This window comes from Protopterus annectens, chromosome 1.part0 (assembly GCF_019279795.1).
Source record: "Protopterus annectens isolate FY-2018-M chromosome 1.part0, PAN1.0, whole genome shotgun sequence".
Lineage (NCBI taxonomy): Eukaryota > Metazoa > Chordata > Ceratodontiformes > Protopteridae > Protopterus > Protopterus annectens.
This window is the reverse complement of record NC_056725.1, coordinates 845,424,091-845,445,673: the sequence shown is the minus strand read 5'-3', so window position 1 is coordinate 845,445,673 and position 21,583 is coordinate 845,424,091. Positions and strand designations below refer to the sequence as shown.

Below are 21,583 nucleotides of genomic sequence, written 5' to 3'. Positions count from 1 at the left end.
TTGTGGTATGCGCCACTGGTGGCGGGTCTACTGGTCAAGGTGGAGTCACCAACTTTGTTAGTATGTGTTCTGTTGGTCAGCCAATTGGCTACCCATCTAGAGATGTAAGGATTAATCCCCACCTGGGAGAGTTTCTCAATGATACCACAGTGGGGGATTGGGTCAAAAGCCTTGGCTAGGGCAAGATAGGAAGTATGCACTGTCTTACCTTCATCCAAGCCTTTGGTGACTTTCTCAAAGTGGTCCACTAGGTTTAATAAGCATGTTCTACCATTAACGAAGCCAAACTAGGTTGGGCCTAGAGTTTCAAGGTCACCTATGTCCTTGTTAAGGTCCATAATGATTCTTTCCATGGCCTTGCAGATGAGGCTGGTTAGACCAGGGTCAATTGATGCCCCCCCCTTTGTGCAAGGGAATTACTGTTGCTGTTCTCCACTCTGCTAGAACAAAGCCAGTTCTTAGGCTATGGTTAGATAATGCCAAGTGGGTCTGCTATGTCCGGTTTTAGACTGCTTAATAAGCAACCTGGGATGTTATCTGGTCCCACTGAGGCTGTGTTTTTGACCTTGGAGAGCATAAATATGACCTGATCTCTAGAAATACTAGAGAACTTGTGTCATGTATGCTTTGGGGTATGGTTGGTGGGGATGGGGGGAAAGGAGTTTGCACCAAATCCGTCAGCTAGCAGGTTGGCAATTTCCTCCAGTATAGTATGAGTGGTACCATTTACTACCAATTTGGCACATAGCTGGGCATTCCCTTTTAGATTCTAGACATAGTTAAAGAATCCTTATGATTATCCTGAGCTAAGAATGCTTTTTTAGCTTCATAATTAGCTTTAGAGGACTTTAGAAGATTCTGATTTGCCAGTTCAAGCTGTGGAGGGAATTTTTCCTCTGCTGAGTCAGTTCCCTCTTGTTCCCAGACATCAGTTTCTTCCTTTTGTTATATAGCCTGTTTAAACTTTAGGTCCCCCAGGGTGGCTAGTTTTTTCAGGAGGACCTGGTTATAATACAGTCAGGTGCAGCCAAGTCTATATAGTTGCTTAAGTGTTTATACAGGGCATTTGTGTACACCTCTACATAGGAGCCACTGTCTGCTTGCAGGGGGGGGGGGGTAAAATTTTTATACCATCACTTAGAAGGCTATAGTTTGCCTCGGAAAAGTGTTTTAGTTTTTTTGCTCCTGTGGTGGTGACAGGTTCTTGAAAGAGACTGATTTATAGTCCAATCTTACCAGGAAGGGCATTATGCAGGAGGGAATGCAGTGACCTCCCCCGTGTTGATAAATACTATGTCTAGGACACTTGAGCCCCTTGTGGGGGTGCAGACCAGCTGTTCCAGAGCATTTGTATTGTCAAAGTCCAGGAACTTCTGGGTGACCATGTTCATGCTCATGTATGTCACCCAGGCAATGGAAGGATAGTTGAACTCTCCCATGACTAAGGTGTTGAGTATATGGTGAGTGACTCCAGTAAGTCCAGGTAGGCGGTGTGCTTTTCTTGGTTCATAATGGGGGAGCTATAGCTAGTAGTGATGATGTAGGGTATTTTGCCTATAGTTAATTGGACATGGAGTAGTTCGAGAGAGTCATACTGTTTGACTAGTCTTGAGGTGTACTTGGCTTTAATGAAGATGGATACACCTCCACCTTTGGTTCTTTCACACTCATTTTGAGGTCTGAACGTGTTGAAGGCATTGTAGCCTTGCATGGTCAGGGTGCTCTCTGTGGCTTTGAACCATATCTCAGTGACTGTACAGACATCAGCATCTTCCAAGGTGAGGAGTGCAGTTTCATGTTTTGACTCCTAGCATTAAGCAGAAAAATCTCGAGTTAGTCTCAAGTGGATTTTCTTACATTCAAAATTTTGTTTTGACATTGCCTAAAAAAGGCATTATGGGGAAGGTAAGTGCCTTTTCTAGTATCCAAAAGCTTAGAGCAGATAGAGGCAACCATCTCTGGCAAACCAGTGTGGCCTATCAGCCATGTCTTCTCAGGCTAGCAGATATTGGATCCTCTTGAAACTGACACAAGCTAAGCCGATTGCTAAAGTTGATCATTTTTTTGTTTATATTGTGGCATTGTCCTGGGTGAAGGTAGAATGCTGCTTAGGGCTAGGGGCATACCTGCCCAGGACACAGTCAGAGTTCAGCCATGTCTTTCTTCATATAGTCCACAGAGGTACGTCTCGTTATTCACCCCAGCATGGACAATTACAGAGTTATAATGGCACTTGTTGTTCACTGACTTGAGTGCATGTCATTTGATGGATCCTGGCACTTGACAGGCAGCTGACTGTGACCTTCTCCTTGTCCAGCCTGGTGAGGGGGACATGTGTGTGTCTCACTATAGAATTGCCTATGACCAAGACATTAGGTTTTGAAGTGTTCTGCCTTAGGGGCTTATTTGCAGAGACACTGGTGGATGTATTATTTGTAGTAGTTACTATTTGTATAGCAGTGTGTGCAAGTGGTTTATGTTTGAGAGGTCTCTGATCTCTTGGTAGGCTTCTAGTCAAAATCACATATGCGGAGGTACTGTGTGTCATGACCATAGTTTGTGTGAGAGGTAAAGTGTGTGTCTTGACAACACGTTTGATGTCTGGTTTGTTGTTACATTAGAGAAATGATTGCAGTTTCATAGTATAATTACATCTCTCATATAGGGTATTTGTTTGTTTTAGGAGTTAAGCGGTTGTCAGTATACATGAGGTAATTACTACATTGCCTCAGGATACCTATGTCAATCAGGTTGGCCAGTGAAATGATGGGAAACTGCCCATCCATTATAGCAGGTTTTTACCATATGTACTATTAGGGAAGGGAGTAGGCTAGTTAGACCAGGTGTTGTGCTAGGACTAACAAAGATGGCTGTCCTATTAAAGGCTATGGATGAGGAGTGTGGCAGTGCTGCACAGTGCACCCGTACTGCAGTACGGAAACTTGGGAGGGTTCCACTGATAAATGTCTAGGGAAAAATGTAGTTTCAAGGTGTTTGCATCTGTACAGATCACCACTAACTGCTGTTGCATGGTGTGCTGCACTGCTCAAATGCAAGGCTTAAATACAGGCAAAATTAAAGCCCTTTTAAGCAAATCTACCAATAGGAAAGCACACACTGAACCTACCTCCAGCAATTCCCAGCTCAGACAAGGCTGGATCCACACTCTTCTGCCACAGGGGAGCAGGGAGCCCTTCTTAAATGTCAGATGGCTGGTTTAGTGCTCAAGTGCATCAATAACAGGATAGATTCAGCAGGTCTGAATCCAGCCTATGCTATCTAGATATCAGAACAGTGCAAATCAAGTGCAGAGAATGAAGCGGTCACAAACAGTAAAACAGTAAAAAAACACAAATGATGCAGCAATTCAATAAAATACAGTTCAAAAGGTGCAGAAGAATCACAGAATATATTACTATGCATATTCATCAGTTAGGGGAGAAATGGCTCCAGGGGGTACTCATAGCGGTATGGAGAGAAAGGTGTAGCCCAGCTGACCACAGAATAAGCATTCCACTGCAAGTGTACAAATACAAAGGTGACATTCACAACTGTGGGCAGTATAAGGGTATCAAATTCCTGTCACACTGCACAAAAGTGCTAGCGAGAGTGACTGATAAATTAATATGTAGAGTAGTAGAAAGTAAAATGAGAGATGAGCAGTTTGGTTTCAGATCAGAATGCAGCACAAGTGATTCAATAATCATAGTAATATAGATAGTGGAAAAGAAACCAGAGATGTAGAGTGAGTCCATCTGGGCATTCCAAGACTTAAAGAAAGCATATGGCAAAGTCCCAAGAAAGCTGATTTGGGCAGCCCCTGTGGAGGTTGGACGTCCCAGAAACACTGTTAGAATTAGTGAAGGCTATAGACAAGGACAGGCATAGTAAGGCACAGCAGATAGCATTCCTGCCTCACAGCAAGTGGTTCTCAGGTTCAGTTCTTAGATGGGGTGCCATCTGTGTGGAGTCTGTATGTCCTCCCTGTGTTTGCATGGGTTTTCTCCAGTTTTTTTCCTATATTCCAAGGCATGCAGTAGGTGGACTGTACACACTAAATTGGCCATAGGTGTGTGTGTGTAGAGTAAATAAACAACCACAACAAGGCTAGCCACCCAGTGGTGTGAAACGTAGCTTTAGAGAATTGCCATTGTTGGAGTGACACCCTGACCCCACATGCAAAAATGGGGAAAAGGGGGTTATGGACAGATGGATTGATGTACAAGGAATCAATTAAATAAGTACCCACAGAAGGGCTCCCAATGGGAGTGGATGTGCATCAGGGTTCAGCTCTGAGCCTACTGCTGTTCATAATGGTGATGGACTACATTAGCAAATAGGTTGGAGGGGACAGATCAACAAAGTTACTGTATGCAGATGTGACATTTCAGGTAGACTGAGCAAGAACTTCAGCAAATGGAGCCAAATAATTAGAACATTTTATTCACTTTAATGAACAAAAGGATTTACTGTATTAGTCAGTTTTACCATGCAAGGTCTGTACAGAATATTCTTTTCGACTGATTTCACTTAGCATTTCCAAAGCCCTGAGAAGACCAAATACTTAAATTTCCATTTTGTGCAGAAAAAGAAAAAGCAAGGCATAATTACTTTCAGATACTAAAGGAGAAAGCCAAAAATAATTCAGTCCTATACAAAAAGCCATGCCATAGCTCAGCATGTTTAGCAATTATACAACTCTGTCTTCAGTATCACAAGGCACACATGAAACAAGATATCAACGGTTTATTGCACATAGCTAGAGTAATAATCTCCAGATATTCAGTCCTTGATTTAATGGACTGACATGTCATGTCAATGTAATCCTACTAAAGAATAATCCAGAGCAATACAACATGGTGTGCTTACAATTAGTCATAAATACTAACTCATTTACAAATGCAAGGACACTCAATGGGGTGGCTCATGAGCCACAAAACAAATACTAACAGCTGATGAGACATCACTAAAAGAAAACCATTTTGGATACAATGGATTGCTCCTAGCTTTCAGCCATCTGCAAATTTAGTTAGCCAGAGCACTTATTGGTTTTTACTTCAGAGAAGTAGGTGCCAAACAGAAAGGTCCCAGCACAGAATCCTGGGAGGCTCCACTGGTGACTAGTCCCTTTGTGGAGGCAACTCCCCCTATTTTGAAGTCCTGCATCATTTCTATGAGCCAGTTGGCAATCCAACAGGGGACATAGTGATTTATTTCCAGTTTATTTAGTGTTTCTATTATCCCTAACTGGCAGATTGTGTCAGAAGATTTGGCCAGGTCAAGCCATGAAGGGTGTAGTGTTTTATCTTCAGCCATTGCTCTGGCTTTAGCCTTCCTGTCTTGTCTGATGATGTGAAAGTTCTTAAAGGCTTTGTACCCAAACCAGACTTTTAGTCAGCTCATCTTGAACCAACTAACAGTTAGGGTGTGTGGAAGGTGCCCTGAAAGGTTTAGAGGCTTTTGTATCCTTACGAGGATACAACCTTTATAGCTAAGGCTACTGTAGCATTGATCATTCGAACATCATTTGGCTAAGATGCCTATGTTATTGGAATTCCAAACAATATTTGTTACTTGCTCTACAATATATTTATGCTACTTAAGTACATGCATGTTTCTTACAATATGTATTATTCTTCAAACATCAGCTAATCTTAGTTAGCTAATCATTTTACTAGGAGAATAAACTAATGAAAAATCCATATTTTCCTTTCTTTTGTAATATACTCATATACCTATTCCAAACTTTATGTTCTGAAAAATATAGAATTAGATAATGATATCTACATATGAAGTAAGATAAAAACAAGATAAGTAATATAATTTGTGTGGAAAGACTGCAAATATAGTGCCTCTCCCAAAATGCTACTGCTGGCATGCTACATACAATCAACTATTCTTTGTTTTATTATTTGCACTGCAAATAAATCACTTAATGATCTTCTGTTTCACCCTTAATGCAAGATCCAACTCAAGTTTTACTGAAATAGCTTTAAGTTACTCATTTTATATGAGTGCTGAATAAAATAAATGTATACTGAAGTGTTGCTTAAATATAAATGAACCCTAGTAGTTAACATCCTGCTGCCAGTTATGAAGCTTTACTACATTTACTCTGTGTGGTTGCATGGTTTTATTAGTTATTTGTTAGTTAGTAGTATACTGGTTACTGCTGTACTGGTATTTGTGAGGCATTGCTTTTAACTGCCATTTTGAAATTATGGCTACTGTGAAGTAATAAGTTGATAGGTTTGTACTAGGCTAACAACCACAATTGCCTTTTCAAGCCTATCCAAGCAACACAAATCCCTGACCAGCTCTGGTACCCTTGATAAGTGTAAGCAGAGGCCTGTGAGATGAAACATTTACAGGTTGCTGTGTCCATTAGACACATAGGTGCCAAACCAGGGATGAATTTCCTGTTCCCCATTCAACTGGATAATTTACACTTGGAATTGGGTTAGGAAGAACTCCGTTTTACATGGACGGGGAGCTGGTTTCTGAGAAGAGGTAGAATGTAAGTGGAAGTTGGAAATGTGATTTGCGAAGAACCGTATACATTCTTAGGCAGGTACTAGGCTATCAGTGTACAGATTATTACAAGTCATTAGTCAGAGGTCAGAATCAAACCCTGCACCTTATATCTCTGAGGTAAAGACCTTCACCATTAAGCCAATTCCTCATGCATAGTCATTATATGAATACTGTTGGTAGGAGAACTGTTTATTCACAGTTATAATTTCTATAAGTGCAAAATACTGGCATTATATTAACAATTAAAATATATATTATAGTTTGCTACAATACCACTAAAATTCCTTTTACGTTACAAAAAGATTTATACAAAAATGAAGCAAACTTACGAAACTATGTCAGGAATGTCCTTCTCCTTCTTGAAACGTCCAGCCCATAAGAGAACCTTTTTGTCAAATCTGGAAGGCCTGTAGCCAGGTACTTTCTGTGTGTTGCCATCTTTTAATGGGAAAAAGTAAAAATAAGCAAGTCAGTTTTTACCTGAAGAAAACATACTACATGTTTCTACATGTAACGTGAGTCCACAGATCATATATAAACTTTGAGGCATACTAAAGGGCTTTCTGAAGAATATCTTAACAGTTGTTCATCATCGTTTATTCAGATTCATAATTTTGTTCTTTTGTCTCCATCCTTGTTCAAGTCCTTTAATAATGAATCATGTACATAACATGTCTATGTTACACATTTTCAAGGATATTTCTCATAACTGATGGCTATAGTCACAGGATTCCAGGTTAAACCATGAATGAGATTCATAAAGTATTGCGTTCAGCACTGAGGCGCACTTCTGATACACAGAATGAAGTCAACAGCTGCTCCCTGTAGCAAGGATGCACATGATATAAACAGTGAAAATCCTGGTAAAGCCTAGCATTTGCTATAACTATCATTCTGCAAACAAAGACCATGTTCCTAGGGGGGTCTGCTATACAACTTGCAGAAAGCAGCAATGTGTAGAAAATAGGCTGGGGTGAGAGGCATTTGCTAATGCACATCAGATACACGGCTTGGCATGTGTTCACCCACAAATATTATGCAATACCTGCTTTAGCATCTAGCCATGCTGCAGTGAGTATGGATAACTGCATGAGCCAGAACTACCAACCACATAGACCAAGTCTGATGTGGATAGCTGTCCCTATGCATTGTTAAATTAGTCATCCACAAGTCAATTCCAGAGTCATTCGCATGTGTAGAAATGGCATTAGAGTCTTGGAGCAGTAGAAGATTGGGCAGGATATCACAGGCATTGTGCATCACAGATGCATGCTCTGTGTGAATTATATGCCAACATCTTTCCACGAACATGAGTGCAAATTGTCCTGTACCTGCAGTATGCAATTCAGGAATCCAGCCGATTAGTTTTTGTACTTAGTAGGTAAGCATCCCAATAAAAGAGAAGCAATGACTAGCAAAAATATAGAATAGAGACAGTTGTTAATGACATTTCATTATTTAAAGGATAAAGTTGAGAGAGACTCAGTAGTATAAGTTTACCTTATTACATTTTTTTTAATTACACCAGTCAAGTGAGTGGGTTGGTCTACAGCCCCTTTTTAAACATGGCCAGAAATTATGTTGAGGTGAATGCATGTTTTACAAGGTATATACAGACAAGAAGTTTGCAAACAAACAGAGAAAAAGTACTTGCATACTAAATCAGGATTACAGTATACATAACTGCAGTTATATTAAACTATAATACAAACAATGGGCTACTAGAAAAACAGAAGTATTTAATCAAAGTGGCATAAATTAATGTATGCATAAATGAAATATCAATTAGCTATTATCTTTGAAAGAACTTCAGCATGAATGTTTGAGGATAACTTTTTTCAATTCATCTTTGAATTTGTCTGGTGTAGTTTCTTCCTTGACATTTGCTAGCATTTTGTTCCAACTAGATGGAGCAAGTTTAGAGAAGTCTTTCTCCCCCCTGTTGTTCTGAATGTAGGTCTTGGCAGTGATAAAGCTTCTTCTGTATCTGCTCTTAATGAGTTCTGCTGCTTAACTTGCAGTGATTTTCATAGGGGTGGGCATTGGCCCAATTTCAAAATTTTGAAAATTTGAGCATACTGTTGCTTTTCTGCTGGGATGTAACCATTTAAATTGTTTCAGGAGAAGGCAGTGGTGGATCCTTTGGTGTGCCAGAAATACAAATTTGCAGATTTAATTAACAGTGGTTTTAATTGTGTCTACTGTACTACAGTGTAGGATTAGTGCTGGCAATGCATATTCTGGTTCTGAGATTAGTGCATTTCAAGCTGGGGGAGGGCATTTCTTGCTGGGGGATAAAGAAAATGGGACCCGGGTAAATATTGGCACATATACAGGGTGAAGCTGTTCATCTTTGGGTACTTCTTTGCCATCTGTTGTTAGTTATTTAAAATTCCATTTTCTAAATAGGGGCAAATGAGGTTTACAGTGGTCACCGATGTGGATGGCACAGTGGTTAGCACTGCTGCCTCACACTGCTGGGTCTCTAGTTAAGTTCTCACCTGGTGTGCCTTCTGTGTACAGGACACACATCCTCCCCGTGTCTGCAGGAGTTTTCACTGGGTTTTCTGGTTTCTTCACCATTCTTAAGACATGGCATAAGTGAACTGGTGATCTGCCAAAGACCCTGCTAGCATGCATGCCATATAGTGAGTTAGTCCTCTGGCGGGTTGGCACCTTGTTTAAGGTTAGCTTCATTCTGCTTAAATGCCATGATGGGCTCTAACTTCCCCACAACCCTAAACTAGATTAAACAGATTATCAGAAAATGAGGGAATACATGAAGGAATCTCAAACTGTTCAAACACACACACACACACACACACACACACACACACACACACACACACACACACACACACACACACACACACACACACACACGCCTCCATAAATTCAGTTAAATCAATCCATACTTTTCCAGGAAGGAGAATACTTAAACAAAAAAGAAAAAATACTGCCATTAAAAATGGAGAAAAGCACTAGTGCATTCGTTCCATGACAAAAACTAAAAAAGGGAACAACTTTAAGACATGTTTTTACAAGACCCAAGACCCTTGCATCTTTGTATGGGGGCTGGACCCCCCCCCCCCCCCAACCTCCCAGTCTTAAATATTCTCAGTCTGAGGTCACTGCAACACAAAGTGCAATATAACAATACACACAAAAATGATTTTGGTTTTTCTTCAAAATTGTATAATTTTAAACCTATATCCAGGGACTTGGGAGGGTGAGGCCCAGATAGTAGTAAGGGGGGGGGCCTTACTTACATGCAAGGATATAGAGATATCTAAATCTGTATCTACAATACATCAACTTTTGTATTAACTATTTGAGAACAGAAATGATTTTCAGAACTTTGAATGAAGAAAACACTCAGAGCTTCAAAGAAGTTTGCTTACTGCCTAATCGAGTGAAGAAATATGTTGCGCAACTTTGATCACACTGATATTTTTTGATAATTGAGGTTCCTCCAATGTTAATATAAACAAAATAGGAACACACACACACACACACACACACACACACACACACACACACACACACACACACACACTTGTACAGTATCTCTTAAAGCATCCTGTAATATATCTCTTGTATTCTGGCTGCCTCATATTTTCATATCCCACCTTAAAAATTGCTTCTCTGCACTAATCACCTAGCATCAGAAATACACCACCCCCTGCCCGGAGAAGTCATATAGTATATGGTCACTAAACTGTTAGCGTTATTAGCAGCCTTTTATTTACTCACTGTTACTTTATACAGTAGTGAGCCTGGTGGTCACATCATTAGCACCCACTGACCTGTTAGACACTTATTAATCGAAACAGTGTTACACACACAGAATATCTCATTTCTGAAACTTAGTGGTGTACCATTTCATCATATTAGAAAATAAGGTCTGACTTTACCAGGGAAGGCATTACAGTAGTGAGGACCAGATGCAGTATGGTTGCACCTCTGGTAGGTGTATTGACAATCTGGTCCAGAGAGTTTGTGTGTACAAAATCCAGGAATCTCTGTGCCTGTACATTTGGTGTCATATAGGATTCCCAGTTAATAGTGGGGTAATTAAAGTTGCCCATGAATATGGTACTAGGTTGGATGAATAGTGTTTCTAATAAGTTTGAATACATGGTATGGGTTTCCTGTGTCATAGAGGGGTACCTATAGTTTGCAAGGAAGTGGTATTGGATTTTACCTACGGTGATTCGAACATGGATCAGCTGAAGTGCATTGTCCCATTTGACCAGCCTTGAGGTATATTTATTTTTGATGTAAATCAAGACACCTCCACCTTGAGTCCCTGTTTGTGTAGTAGCTGGTCTAAATGTGTGGAAGACATTATAACCTTGCACTTTCAGTTTGCTCTCCATGGCTTTAAACCATGTCTCAGTGACTGCACAGATATCAGCATTGTCTAGGGTGAAGAGAGCTTCTAGGGAGTCGAGTTTTTGTTCAGAACTTCAGACTCCTAGCATTGAGCAGTAATGCCTTAAGATTTTCTTGGTTTTGATTTGCTATCAGAAGTACTTTCAGTTTGGCATTGCCTAGAAAGGCACTATGGGGAAGATAATGTTTTAGCTAATATTCGAAAGCCTAGAGGGGAGAGGTGTAGACCATCCCTGACAAAGCAATGTGGTCTGTTGACCATCTCCTTTCATGCTGACAAATATTGCACCCACTTAGAATGGCACCAGAAACTAAGCCAATTATTAAAGGTAGTCATCTTTTCTTCATATTGCGGTATCATCCTCGGAAAAGGTAAAATGCTGCTCAGTGTCAGGCTCATACCACCCTGGGACACACATTGAGAATTCCATGATGTCTCTCTTCGTATAGTCTAGGGAGTTACATTTCAGGTTATTTACACTCACATGGACTATGAGTCATACTAGCACTTGAGATCCATTGACCTAAGTGAGAGTGTATGATGTGGTGGATCCTAGCCCCTGATATGCAACTGACTGACTTTCTCCTTACTTAGTCTGGTGAGAGGGACATCAGTATGTCTCATGATGGGTCTGCAATGACCAGAATGTTGGATTTTGTTCTGGATTACCTTATAGGTTAGAAGTAGAGGCTCCACGAGATGTGGCTGTATGTGTTGATGTTGGGGTGTTTTTTTTTTGAAAGTGCATTCGAGGTTGCTGAGGGTATTTAAGTATACTTCGTCTAAGAGGTCTTTGGGATTTAGGAAGATAACATTTAAGTACCTCAGCATATGTGGTATATGTCTGCTTTGAATTGTGTGTGATGGGTGCAGTGTGTATATTACCGATAACCTTACTGACATTAGGAGCACTTCTGAGCTTTGCCTCCAGTAACCTTGTGTAAATACATCTCTCACATACCATATCATTTTGTTTGAGAATTAACTGGTTGTCAGTAGACATCAGGCAATTTCTACATTGCCTTACAATGCCCATATCCAACAAGCTGGTAACGGAGCTAGTGGGAAAGTTTAGATCTATGGCAACAGACCCTTTTTTTTTTTTTTTATTGATTAGACAGTTGGAGTGAGAATATAAAACAATGTCAGAAGTATCCAGTTTGCAACTCAGGGGGCAGTGCTCGTCACTGCAAACTAGTTGTCCTGTGTGCAACTAGGTACTGGTGAAATTTCAATGGTGCTTTTACAGGAAAAATGTCACTCAAGGTTTCTGTCTATATATAGGACACTTCAAAACATCTGAGGAGAAACTAATAAGTAGACCCTGAAAATTTAAAGATGAAGTATTTAGGAAGATATTCTGAAGTTAGAAACAAATCAAGCAGTACTTATTGAAAACATAGAGGTAGCTTGTCAAGAATGATGAAAAGAGGGGAGTCACATGAATGGCTACTACTATTGCTGGTCTCACCTTAGCTTCACGTTGCTGGGATACAATGCTCCTTTGCTTCTTCTCTCACCAGAAGCAAAACATGAGCACCAATCCCAAGATGAAAAGCAGGACACAGCCTGTTTGGTGATTCACAGTCTTGTCCAACATGATGCAAGGGTCTGTAGGCTTGTTATAGCCTTTTTCTGGTAGATGCCTTGAATAGCAACCAGACCAGTCAGGAACATAAGGCACAGGTCTTTAATTGATCAAAGCAAATATAACCTCAATTGGTTCTTTCTTTGTGTAACACTAAGTATATGACACCATGAAGACACCCTTCAGTGGGCTTCTATTTTGAAATTGTACATCTAGAGCAGGAATGGTGTATTTTTATTTATTGATCCTTTATTGACCAGTTTAGTCCCACTAGATTTGTAGCCTCTTTTCAGGGGAGGCCCAAGGTACTATTTTTACTACTAGGGGAAATTTGGCCAGGGGATCGGGGAACTTCCACTACTCTTTTCAGAAGGTGATGTGGGATCTTTTACATCTACTTGGGCTACCACCAACTCAAGCAGATGGGATCTCAGTTTAACGCCTCATCCAAGCATGACACACTCATGACTGCAACACCAACTTGTGCTGCACTGCAATGTCAGTAACTGATCTACCTGGTGTGGGAATAGAACCTACAGCCTTCTGCACCAAAGGCAAGTGTGATACTATACAGTGTAAGCGGCACAAGTAATGGGTCGTTAATGACTCACAATAGACCGCATTAACTAAAGACTCTACAGTGGCTGCCTGAATCCACACAAGAGGCTAGAATTTTTCCTGGATTCTCAATTACTACTTCCAGACAAGAACATCAGGCTTTGGAATACAAAAGCAATGCTCTGGTTTGGCTTATGTCCATACCTCCTTATAGTCATGCCTGCATTTATGACAGCATCAAAGCGCAGACACCATTATGGTGACACGATACTAGACTGCTAATCACAGCACAGTTCTACCAGATGTAGGATACCTGCATAGCATTTAATCACAACAATGCTGGACAGGTAGCTCCTATCTGTAGTTTGTTGTGAAATACAACAAAAATGTTCAGTTTGCCAGAATATAGTTTCTACAAGTTTAAGATGCAGTACAACTGATTTCATTGTGCACAACAATGATTTGCTAGCGTTCATATGTATTCCAAACATATCCTCATTATCAAATGTGGACACTTAGATGCACCACAAACAGAACAGCAGCTTCTAGCAAAATGAAAAATAACAGCAGTTACTTAGAGAGCTACAATGCATGGTTTAGGACAACTTGCTTCAGAAGTCTTATTTTTATTGGTCCACTGGTAGAAATATAATTTGCCACTTAAACCACGAAAATGACTTTATAAAAATTTTGATTAAATGATTTTGTTAAAAAAAAAAAAAAAAAAATTAAACAGTGTTTCTTATTTCAGTAAAAGTAAGCAAGTTAACTCATTGTGACCGAGTAGACCCAAATGGGACTTCATGGCATATGTTATGGAAGTAGATTGCCAGGGCTTTTTCTGTGGAGATACTGCTGCTGCCCACTTGTGCCCCAACCACATTTTGAACCCAGGTCCACTAGTTGGTAATCCTGTGCCTTAACCTATGTGTTATCAGGATGGTGTTCTTATTTCAGTATTACGTTCCAGACAATTTCATATTTTAAAACTCATTGTGCTTCCATTGTTTTTAGTCAAACTAAAATTATGTTTAGCATAGCACAAATTATCTTTTTAAAACAGAAAAATAAAGCTATTTTGGTTACCCGTTGAACTTCAAAGTCTAGCTCTAGTATTTGTTTCCGTCATAGCCTCCCCCATTATATCAAGTTTTTCTTAACCTGTACTACAGTTCACTTGAGTTTTTAAGTAAGGTAGAAATGCACTAATTATTTGCCAAAATCTAACAGGGGCAAGACAAGAATCTCATGAAAATATAACTGAGTTTGAAAATCATTACAAATACAATCTGAACTTGTTAGATAGTTTAATAATGTCTTACAGAAACTGACATTTTAGGATTTGTTCTAAAACACAGATTACACAATAAAAAGGGACAATTCCTAACTCAGTAGTTTTGAAAATGAAATACTCTGCAAAAGTTTAGCTCCCGTCTTTATTAGTAGCAAGCCTTCACTATGCTAACTAATAGAGCAGTGCTCCATTTCGGTTTACTGAATAAATTTAGCAATTTTGTTCATAGCAGTCTGTTAATTAATGAATATTACACAATGTACAGTGATAACAGGCAATTCAAATTCTAAAGCAGAAAGAATTCCTTTTCTAGGCAACACAGATTCCTTTGTTTAACAAACTTGAAATTGTGACAGTTGGCTGTCATGGCATAATATTTCATGTACACGTTTGCAGTAAAACTTTTGGCATTTTTTTTTTACAACATAAATTAACAGTTGGCAATTTTATTCTAGAAACCCTTTTAAAATGCAGAAACTGATTCTATGTGTATAGCACTGAAACCAAATCCTCCATACATTTGATTGCAATTAACATGAATGCTGCCAACAAATATTTTTTGGATCACTTTGCAGTATTAACATTAGTATTTCTTTTAACAATAGAAGTTCAGAAAAACTGGCATATTTGATTTTAAAATATGAAACCTGAGTCTGTGTGCATTGCACTGAAAATGTTGCTATATTACAGTAGCTATAAAAATATACAACATACACATGTAATTGTCTAACTGCTATCCATATTGCACTTGTCAAGCTTGTTTTCTTTAATTTTTTTAAGATAAAAACTTATTATATGCCTACCAGTAGAACAATCAAAATGCAGAAAAAAAGTAAGCCGGAATTGACAATAATGCTATACAACTCACTCCAGATACAGCTACATACCGATAAGGATTATTCACTTGGTAAGGAAACATCAGCAAATGTCTATACTTTTTCTTACACACATTAATGCTATACTACTAAAATGTCACCATTTCATAAGTTAAAAAATGGAATCTTTACAAATAAGGAAGCCAGATTTCTAATTGCAACAGTATGTCTATGAATAGCTTTAGATTTTCATATTTGAGCTTAAACCTCTGTTAAGAAATTTCCATGTATGAGATAAAGATATAAGGTAATTAACATGTGACTAGTTTTACCATAACACTAACACCATGACATTTCTGGTTGAAGTAATACTGGTTCAAATTTGAAAAACTGTTAACTAACACATATCCAAAGGTGGCTGAAAGAATGTTTAAAGTATGGGATCTAAATATTTTAAATTAAATGTTTCGTAGTTTAGTTTAAAACAGTGCTAAGACCTAGTGGCCATCATGAAATACAACCTCTTTACATTGTGAGATAATGCTTAGCCAATAATCCAGAAATCAAGCTTCTCTTTTAAAGCCAATAGTGTACTGAGAGTTATGATAGAAAAACTAAGTTTATTCAAGCAGAATGCGATGAGAGAGAGATTAATCTACTTTTACAGCTGCTTGGTAACTTGGAATAGAAATAAACAGCCTTTGTCAAAGTAACATATTGCTGTTACTATCCAGTGTTCAACGTCCCCACCCAGAAAAAAAGAAACCTTAAATTTGGATCAGCAATGGATTTAATTCCTAGGCACAGTTGGCCCTTTTTATATCTGTACCCCAAGATTTCATAGTCTTATCCAAACTCTCATCCTTACACACAGGTATTGTTTTGGTGAACTTGCTTTGGATACTCTGAAGTAAAAGTCAATCGATCTTGGTATGAAAACCAAGCAATGAGTTACATTTCATAACTGGTCTAATATAGGAAGCATGCAGTCTCAAAAATATTGCAGGGGCCCTAGCAGCAATGATCTTAAAAATCAGGCTCATGATAAGAAGTGGATGTAATCTTATTTGGCTTAAAAGAAAAATTGTCCCTTCCCTCCACAAAATGGCTATTAATAGTCACAAAATCTAACAGGTCTGCTGGTGTCTCCCTCTGTTTCTCCTATGTATCCAAAATCTGGAACTCCATCCCACTCGCTCTAAAACAATCCCATAACCTCTAAACATTTAAAACAGCATCTGTTGGAAACATGGTCATGTTGATGCCATTTAATAGGGCAATACCTCAGCTCCTTAATACCCACTAAATTTCATTCTCCCAATGCCATAAATATCCAACCAAACTTAATTCTTTAAATCTACCCTCTTCTGGCTACCTGTTCTTTTCCTATGAAACCTCATCACCCACCCCTCCCTTACCTTTTCTTTAAACTCCATTATTAACTCATCACTCTCACACACTTATCTTTATATTTCTACATATCTTTCAACTCAATATATCTGAATCTATTTACTGCTAGCCTACTGTACTTCACAGCTTACTACTTACCCCATTCATCTGCACCTTTAATCTTCCCCTTGTATCCCTCTTACCCCACCTAGAACAGCCAAATCCCACATCTATAAATGCTGTATACAAACCTAAACCTAGGAACCAGTGTTACTAATGGATGCTGTACTGTTGTTGCAGTACTTATTTGCTATTGATTGCTCACACATAGCTCACTCTCCATCTTGTTGCTAATAATTTTTTTACATGCACTACTGCAATAGCTGTACTTGGTTGTTATTAATGTTCATGGTATTTCAATTATTTTCTGTTTTGGTTTAATAGTTAGGACTACATACTCATTGGTATACATTGCACTTTTCTCTACCCATTAACTGTATTGTTTTATTAGACTTGTACTCCTTTTTCTTAACAACCTTTTGTGACCACCTTAAATTTGACCTGTATATACAAAACTGCATAAAAGAAACTCTCCACAACTATGGATGCTTCCTAGAGGCAAAAACGTTTTTACCAATGCAACTAAATCTAATTTGCCACTACTTACCTCCTCCTCTCACTACGTTATGGTGCTCCCATCCTTACTGACCTCTAAGCTTCACAAAAGTCAAAATTTGAACAATGGTAAAATGAAGTGGCTAAATTTGCAGCAAATACCACTTTCAGAACTCACCACTATATAGTACTAAAAATCCAAAATTGGTTAGAACTTCCCCATAAACCAACATATACACATCTTATCACCTATAAAATTACCCAGCATCCCACTGCTTGTCCAGAACTAAATACCATTCTGCACAACTATATTCTCAGTTAATCATTGCAATTCAATGATCAAAAACTCCTCTGCCCACAGTCCCACCAAATCTGCTGGGTATTATCTGTTCTCATGCCATGTTACTAAGGCCTGGAGCTCCTCACCTGTATCCATCAGGTCAACACCCTCACTCCATTCCTTTAAAAAACATTCTAAAAGACTTCCTAGTCAAAATATGGGTCTGTTCTTGCTCAATCCGAAGATAAATCATATCCCTAAATATGAACAAGTACCTGTTCATACCTTGTACCTCATTACTCTTCCTTTTCATTTACTTCCAAGCAATTATTTTGTCTCCCTCGACTCTCTTTCTAAATACTTCATAACCCTGTTTCTCTCACTTCATACTGAAATTCCTATTTATATTATACTTAAGCAATAACTCACGTCTGGGTGTGGGTAATGCTAGATTTATCCATGGTTGGTGTGGTTTGGTCATGAGGCCGAAGCCCGAGTGGCCAAACAAAGACAACCGTAGGTAAATCTAGCATTACCCACACCCAGACGTGGGTTATTGGTATTATACAATGACATTATTTACGAAAAAAACTTACTTTTATTAAATAATGTCTTTGTATAATACCTCCGAGGTGCCCTTCTGTGGGTTTCCACTATCCTGGGGCTTTTTCTGATGTACTGCACATGTGTATGGAACTTGTGTTCCCACGCTTACACAGTACATCAGAGCTGTGTACAGGAAGCAAAAAAATAGAAAATCGGGAGATGTTTAATTTAGGGACAGCCATTACAGACAAAAATAATAAAACGATAATCAGGTATGTTTCTTTAATTTTGTAGAACTTACCTGATTTTTTCTACCTATAGCGTGCCATTGATTTATTGAATACAACAGCACAGTGTAACTAGAAAAAAAATGGAGAACAGTCATACTATTGATCATTTTTCCAGCTGTACTACTGGTCTGTTTTTTTCTAGCTGCACTGAGCTATTGGTCTATTTAACACAGTATAGTTAGAAAAAAGCTGGGATTGGTGTATCGGTCAAGGTGTTTACCTCACAAAACACAAGGTACAGGGTTTGAGACTCAGATTTGAGGGAAACTGGCTAAATTTAAAATTACCCAAATGTACAGTTAGCCTAGTACTTACCTATAAAACCCTATAGTGGTGGCATTGTAAGCTGTATGAATGGCATACAATTGCAGCAGGAAGATGAACTTGTATAAAACTGCTGTGCTACAGTTCATTGTTTTAAAACTGGAAGATTTTTTTTTTGTCTTCAACTTTGTGTTGAGCAGGGCCTCCTCTTTTTGACCATCTGCTATGATTGTTAAAGCCAATGTCATAATTTTTAATGTTCAGAGGTATCAACCTCAGTCCAGTAACAGATAGCACTACCCTCAAATCAATAAATAACCAGACACAAAATTCATTAATTAAATAAATACAATTATTAAATAAAATAGAACTGATTAATACAGACCAATAAATTAAAAATGGAGAAAATATTGGTTTACCTATAGGAAAGGTAAAATCACCTCTAATATAAACATAGCTTACCATTTTAGGAGGAATACAATGCAATACAGAGGCAAATGCATCCCAGCAGAGCCAGACTCAGAATGAGACTAATGGCTACTATGAGCTAGATTATTAGGAAGATGGTTATTCCAACTGACCCCTGGAAGGATGTCCAGGACAATTCAACAGAGAGGTATACAGTCAACACATGACTTTTAGCCCAGTTTTCCCTTTATTGAATCAGAGTCCATGGTACTTTCCTTGTCACCACAAATTTTAATTAAAACAGACTTCAGCTGACATATGTCATGTGTTATGTAACTGGAAAGGACTGGTTTATCTACAAGACAAATGTCTTAAATAACAGGAAACACCCCATGCAGCTTGACTATTTGTAGGACTGTTAGTGTCTGCATTCTTCACTTTAAAAAGTTGCTATTTCTAATGCATTTAAAATTTACAGTTCTGTAGAAAACTGCTAACATGCCCTGGGTTTCCTAGCTATAATTCCTTTACTGAAGGCGCAAACTTACAGCCAAACATGTAATCTCTAGAAAATATAGGCTAACACAAGACTTCATATATGAGCCTGTACCCTCTCTCACATTCTTCTCAATATAGCCCTCAAAGCAATTTTTACCTAGCAAATACATCAGTTAACTAAGACTGCAGATTCCCGGTCTCAAGTAACTAATAAAAAAATTGACATGATACCATCCTTATAAACACTGAGGACAATGAATCTTACAGGATACCAACTGGCAGGTATTAGAAGTAAAAAAATGTACTGCTTATTTTAAACCTAGAACAGTCACCTGAAATACCTCCCATATTAAATATAATGCAATGCAGTCATATAACATAGGAACATATTTATAGAAACTCAAACAATATTTGGTAAGTAATCATAGGAACTCATAGGAGACCTAGCCATACACACCTTTATGTAGATATGCTTAAAATTCTTGACATCCTTTGAGTACGTAGTAATGTCCACCACCCATGCAGGGTTGTACATGATAATCCAGGTGTAAATTTATGTCTACCCATCCAATCATTGACACTATCCACAAATGTAGGCAGAGTAGTACTTGAACTTGTAGTGGTCACGTGTTCAATAGGCTGGAAATATGTAGAATTAAGAACTTATCCCTCCAGAGAACCTTGTTTATTTGTTGGTGCAAATGTAGGTCCCTAGTATTGGTGCTTGTAGAGCCACTGGTTTTACGAAGAAACATGAAGCTGAATAGGAACGAATCTTTCAAGGATTAAAAACAGACACGGGCTGGGCCACCTTGGAGCAGTCAGTAGGTTACAAAGTATAAGGAGAGATGTGCAGTTGAAGGGTTTAAGGTCTTTATTTTTATTTACTATCACTGGGATCTTTCCAGTTGAGCAATATGCTTCAATTTGTACATATCAAGGGAGAATATATAGTTTGGGCTCACAGGCCTCAATCTCATGTGCCAGTTCTTCGGAGTCTGGTGGACAACCATTGCATCATACCAGCTCTTATCCACTTTGCAGTTAACCTCTTACTAGGTGCCCTTGCAAGGTAAATTTAAACTTAGCTCAGCTGATGTCTCAGCATGAAATTTCATCAGCACAATGAACTCACTCATGTCACATTATACATCCTAAAGCAGCAGCTGTGGCCAGGCAGCATTATGTGGTATTTTAATGATACTTTCATTACGCCCTTGAATTACTGATGCCAATCCCAAAAAACAACTGCCCCTTAGCTTTTACCAATTCAAAAATGGATTGTAATTCTCTTACTATGCAAACACAATTAAACCTCATGAGAACTTAGCCTGCAGTACATATGACCTGTTAATCCAACAATCAAAGCGTGAATATTACCTTGCAGCTCCCTTGTCATACAGAAAGGTGGAATTGCAGAGCAAGGGAAGGAACAGGAAACTGTGGCAACTCTGATGCAGGCAGTTTTGTGGAGCAATAGGCCAGTGAGTTCCAATATGAAAGAGCAATAGATGACAGGATGAAACTGAAGACAATATAGCACATGATGTTCTGGAACTTTCTGCAGAAGGCCCACAGTAAATGGAGAATAAAGAATGTGCCCTCAGTATGATCTAAGGGAAGAGTTGCTCAATAGAAATGGATAGACATATTAAGATCGATATTTTATTTTGCATTTGTTGACAGAGAGAGAGAGAGTTCAACTGGATACATGTACATTTTCAGCGGAGGCCTGAGGAGAAAAGCTCCACAGATTAAAAAACTATGAGATTTCTACATAGCAAGCAAGTATTCATAGGAAAACATATTATTTAACAAGATTCCGTAGTTAGTACAATAGTCATTGGTAGTCGCAAGTTGTAACAAAATTCCATAGTTTAGTAGTACTTAGAATGTATTGGCTTCCAGTAATAACATCGATTGAGCCAAATGTAAGTAAAAGGGGATTGGGAGTGGATGTTGGGGTTAGTTTTGTGAGATGTGGTTGGGTTTAAAGTTGGAATGTATATAATTGCTGACGGGTCTATATTAGATTATCGAATGCTTAGAAAAGCAAACGATGATTTATCGACCTCATGAAAGCTTACAAACTCGAATGCTGTTCCAAA

At 38.6% G+C, this 21,583-nt stretch overlaps 1 protein-coding gene across 1 annotated transcript in view; it reads right to left on the bottom strand.

The window, feature by feature from the left end:
* Positions 1 to 21,583, bottom strand: part of FAM162B (family with sequence similarity 162 member B) — a 487,692-nt gene that overhangs the window by 304,803 nt on the left and 161,306 nt on the right. Inside the window, exon 2 of the mRNA XM_044063658.1 lies at positions 6,864 to 6,972. Coding sequence (XP_043919593.1) covers positions 6,864 to 6,972 — 109 coding nt within the window. The remainder of the gene's footprint in view (positions 1 to 6,863; positions 6,973 to 21,583) is intronic.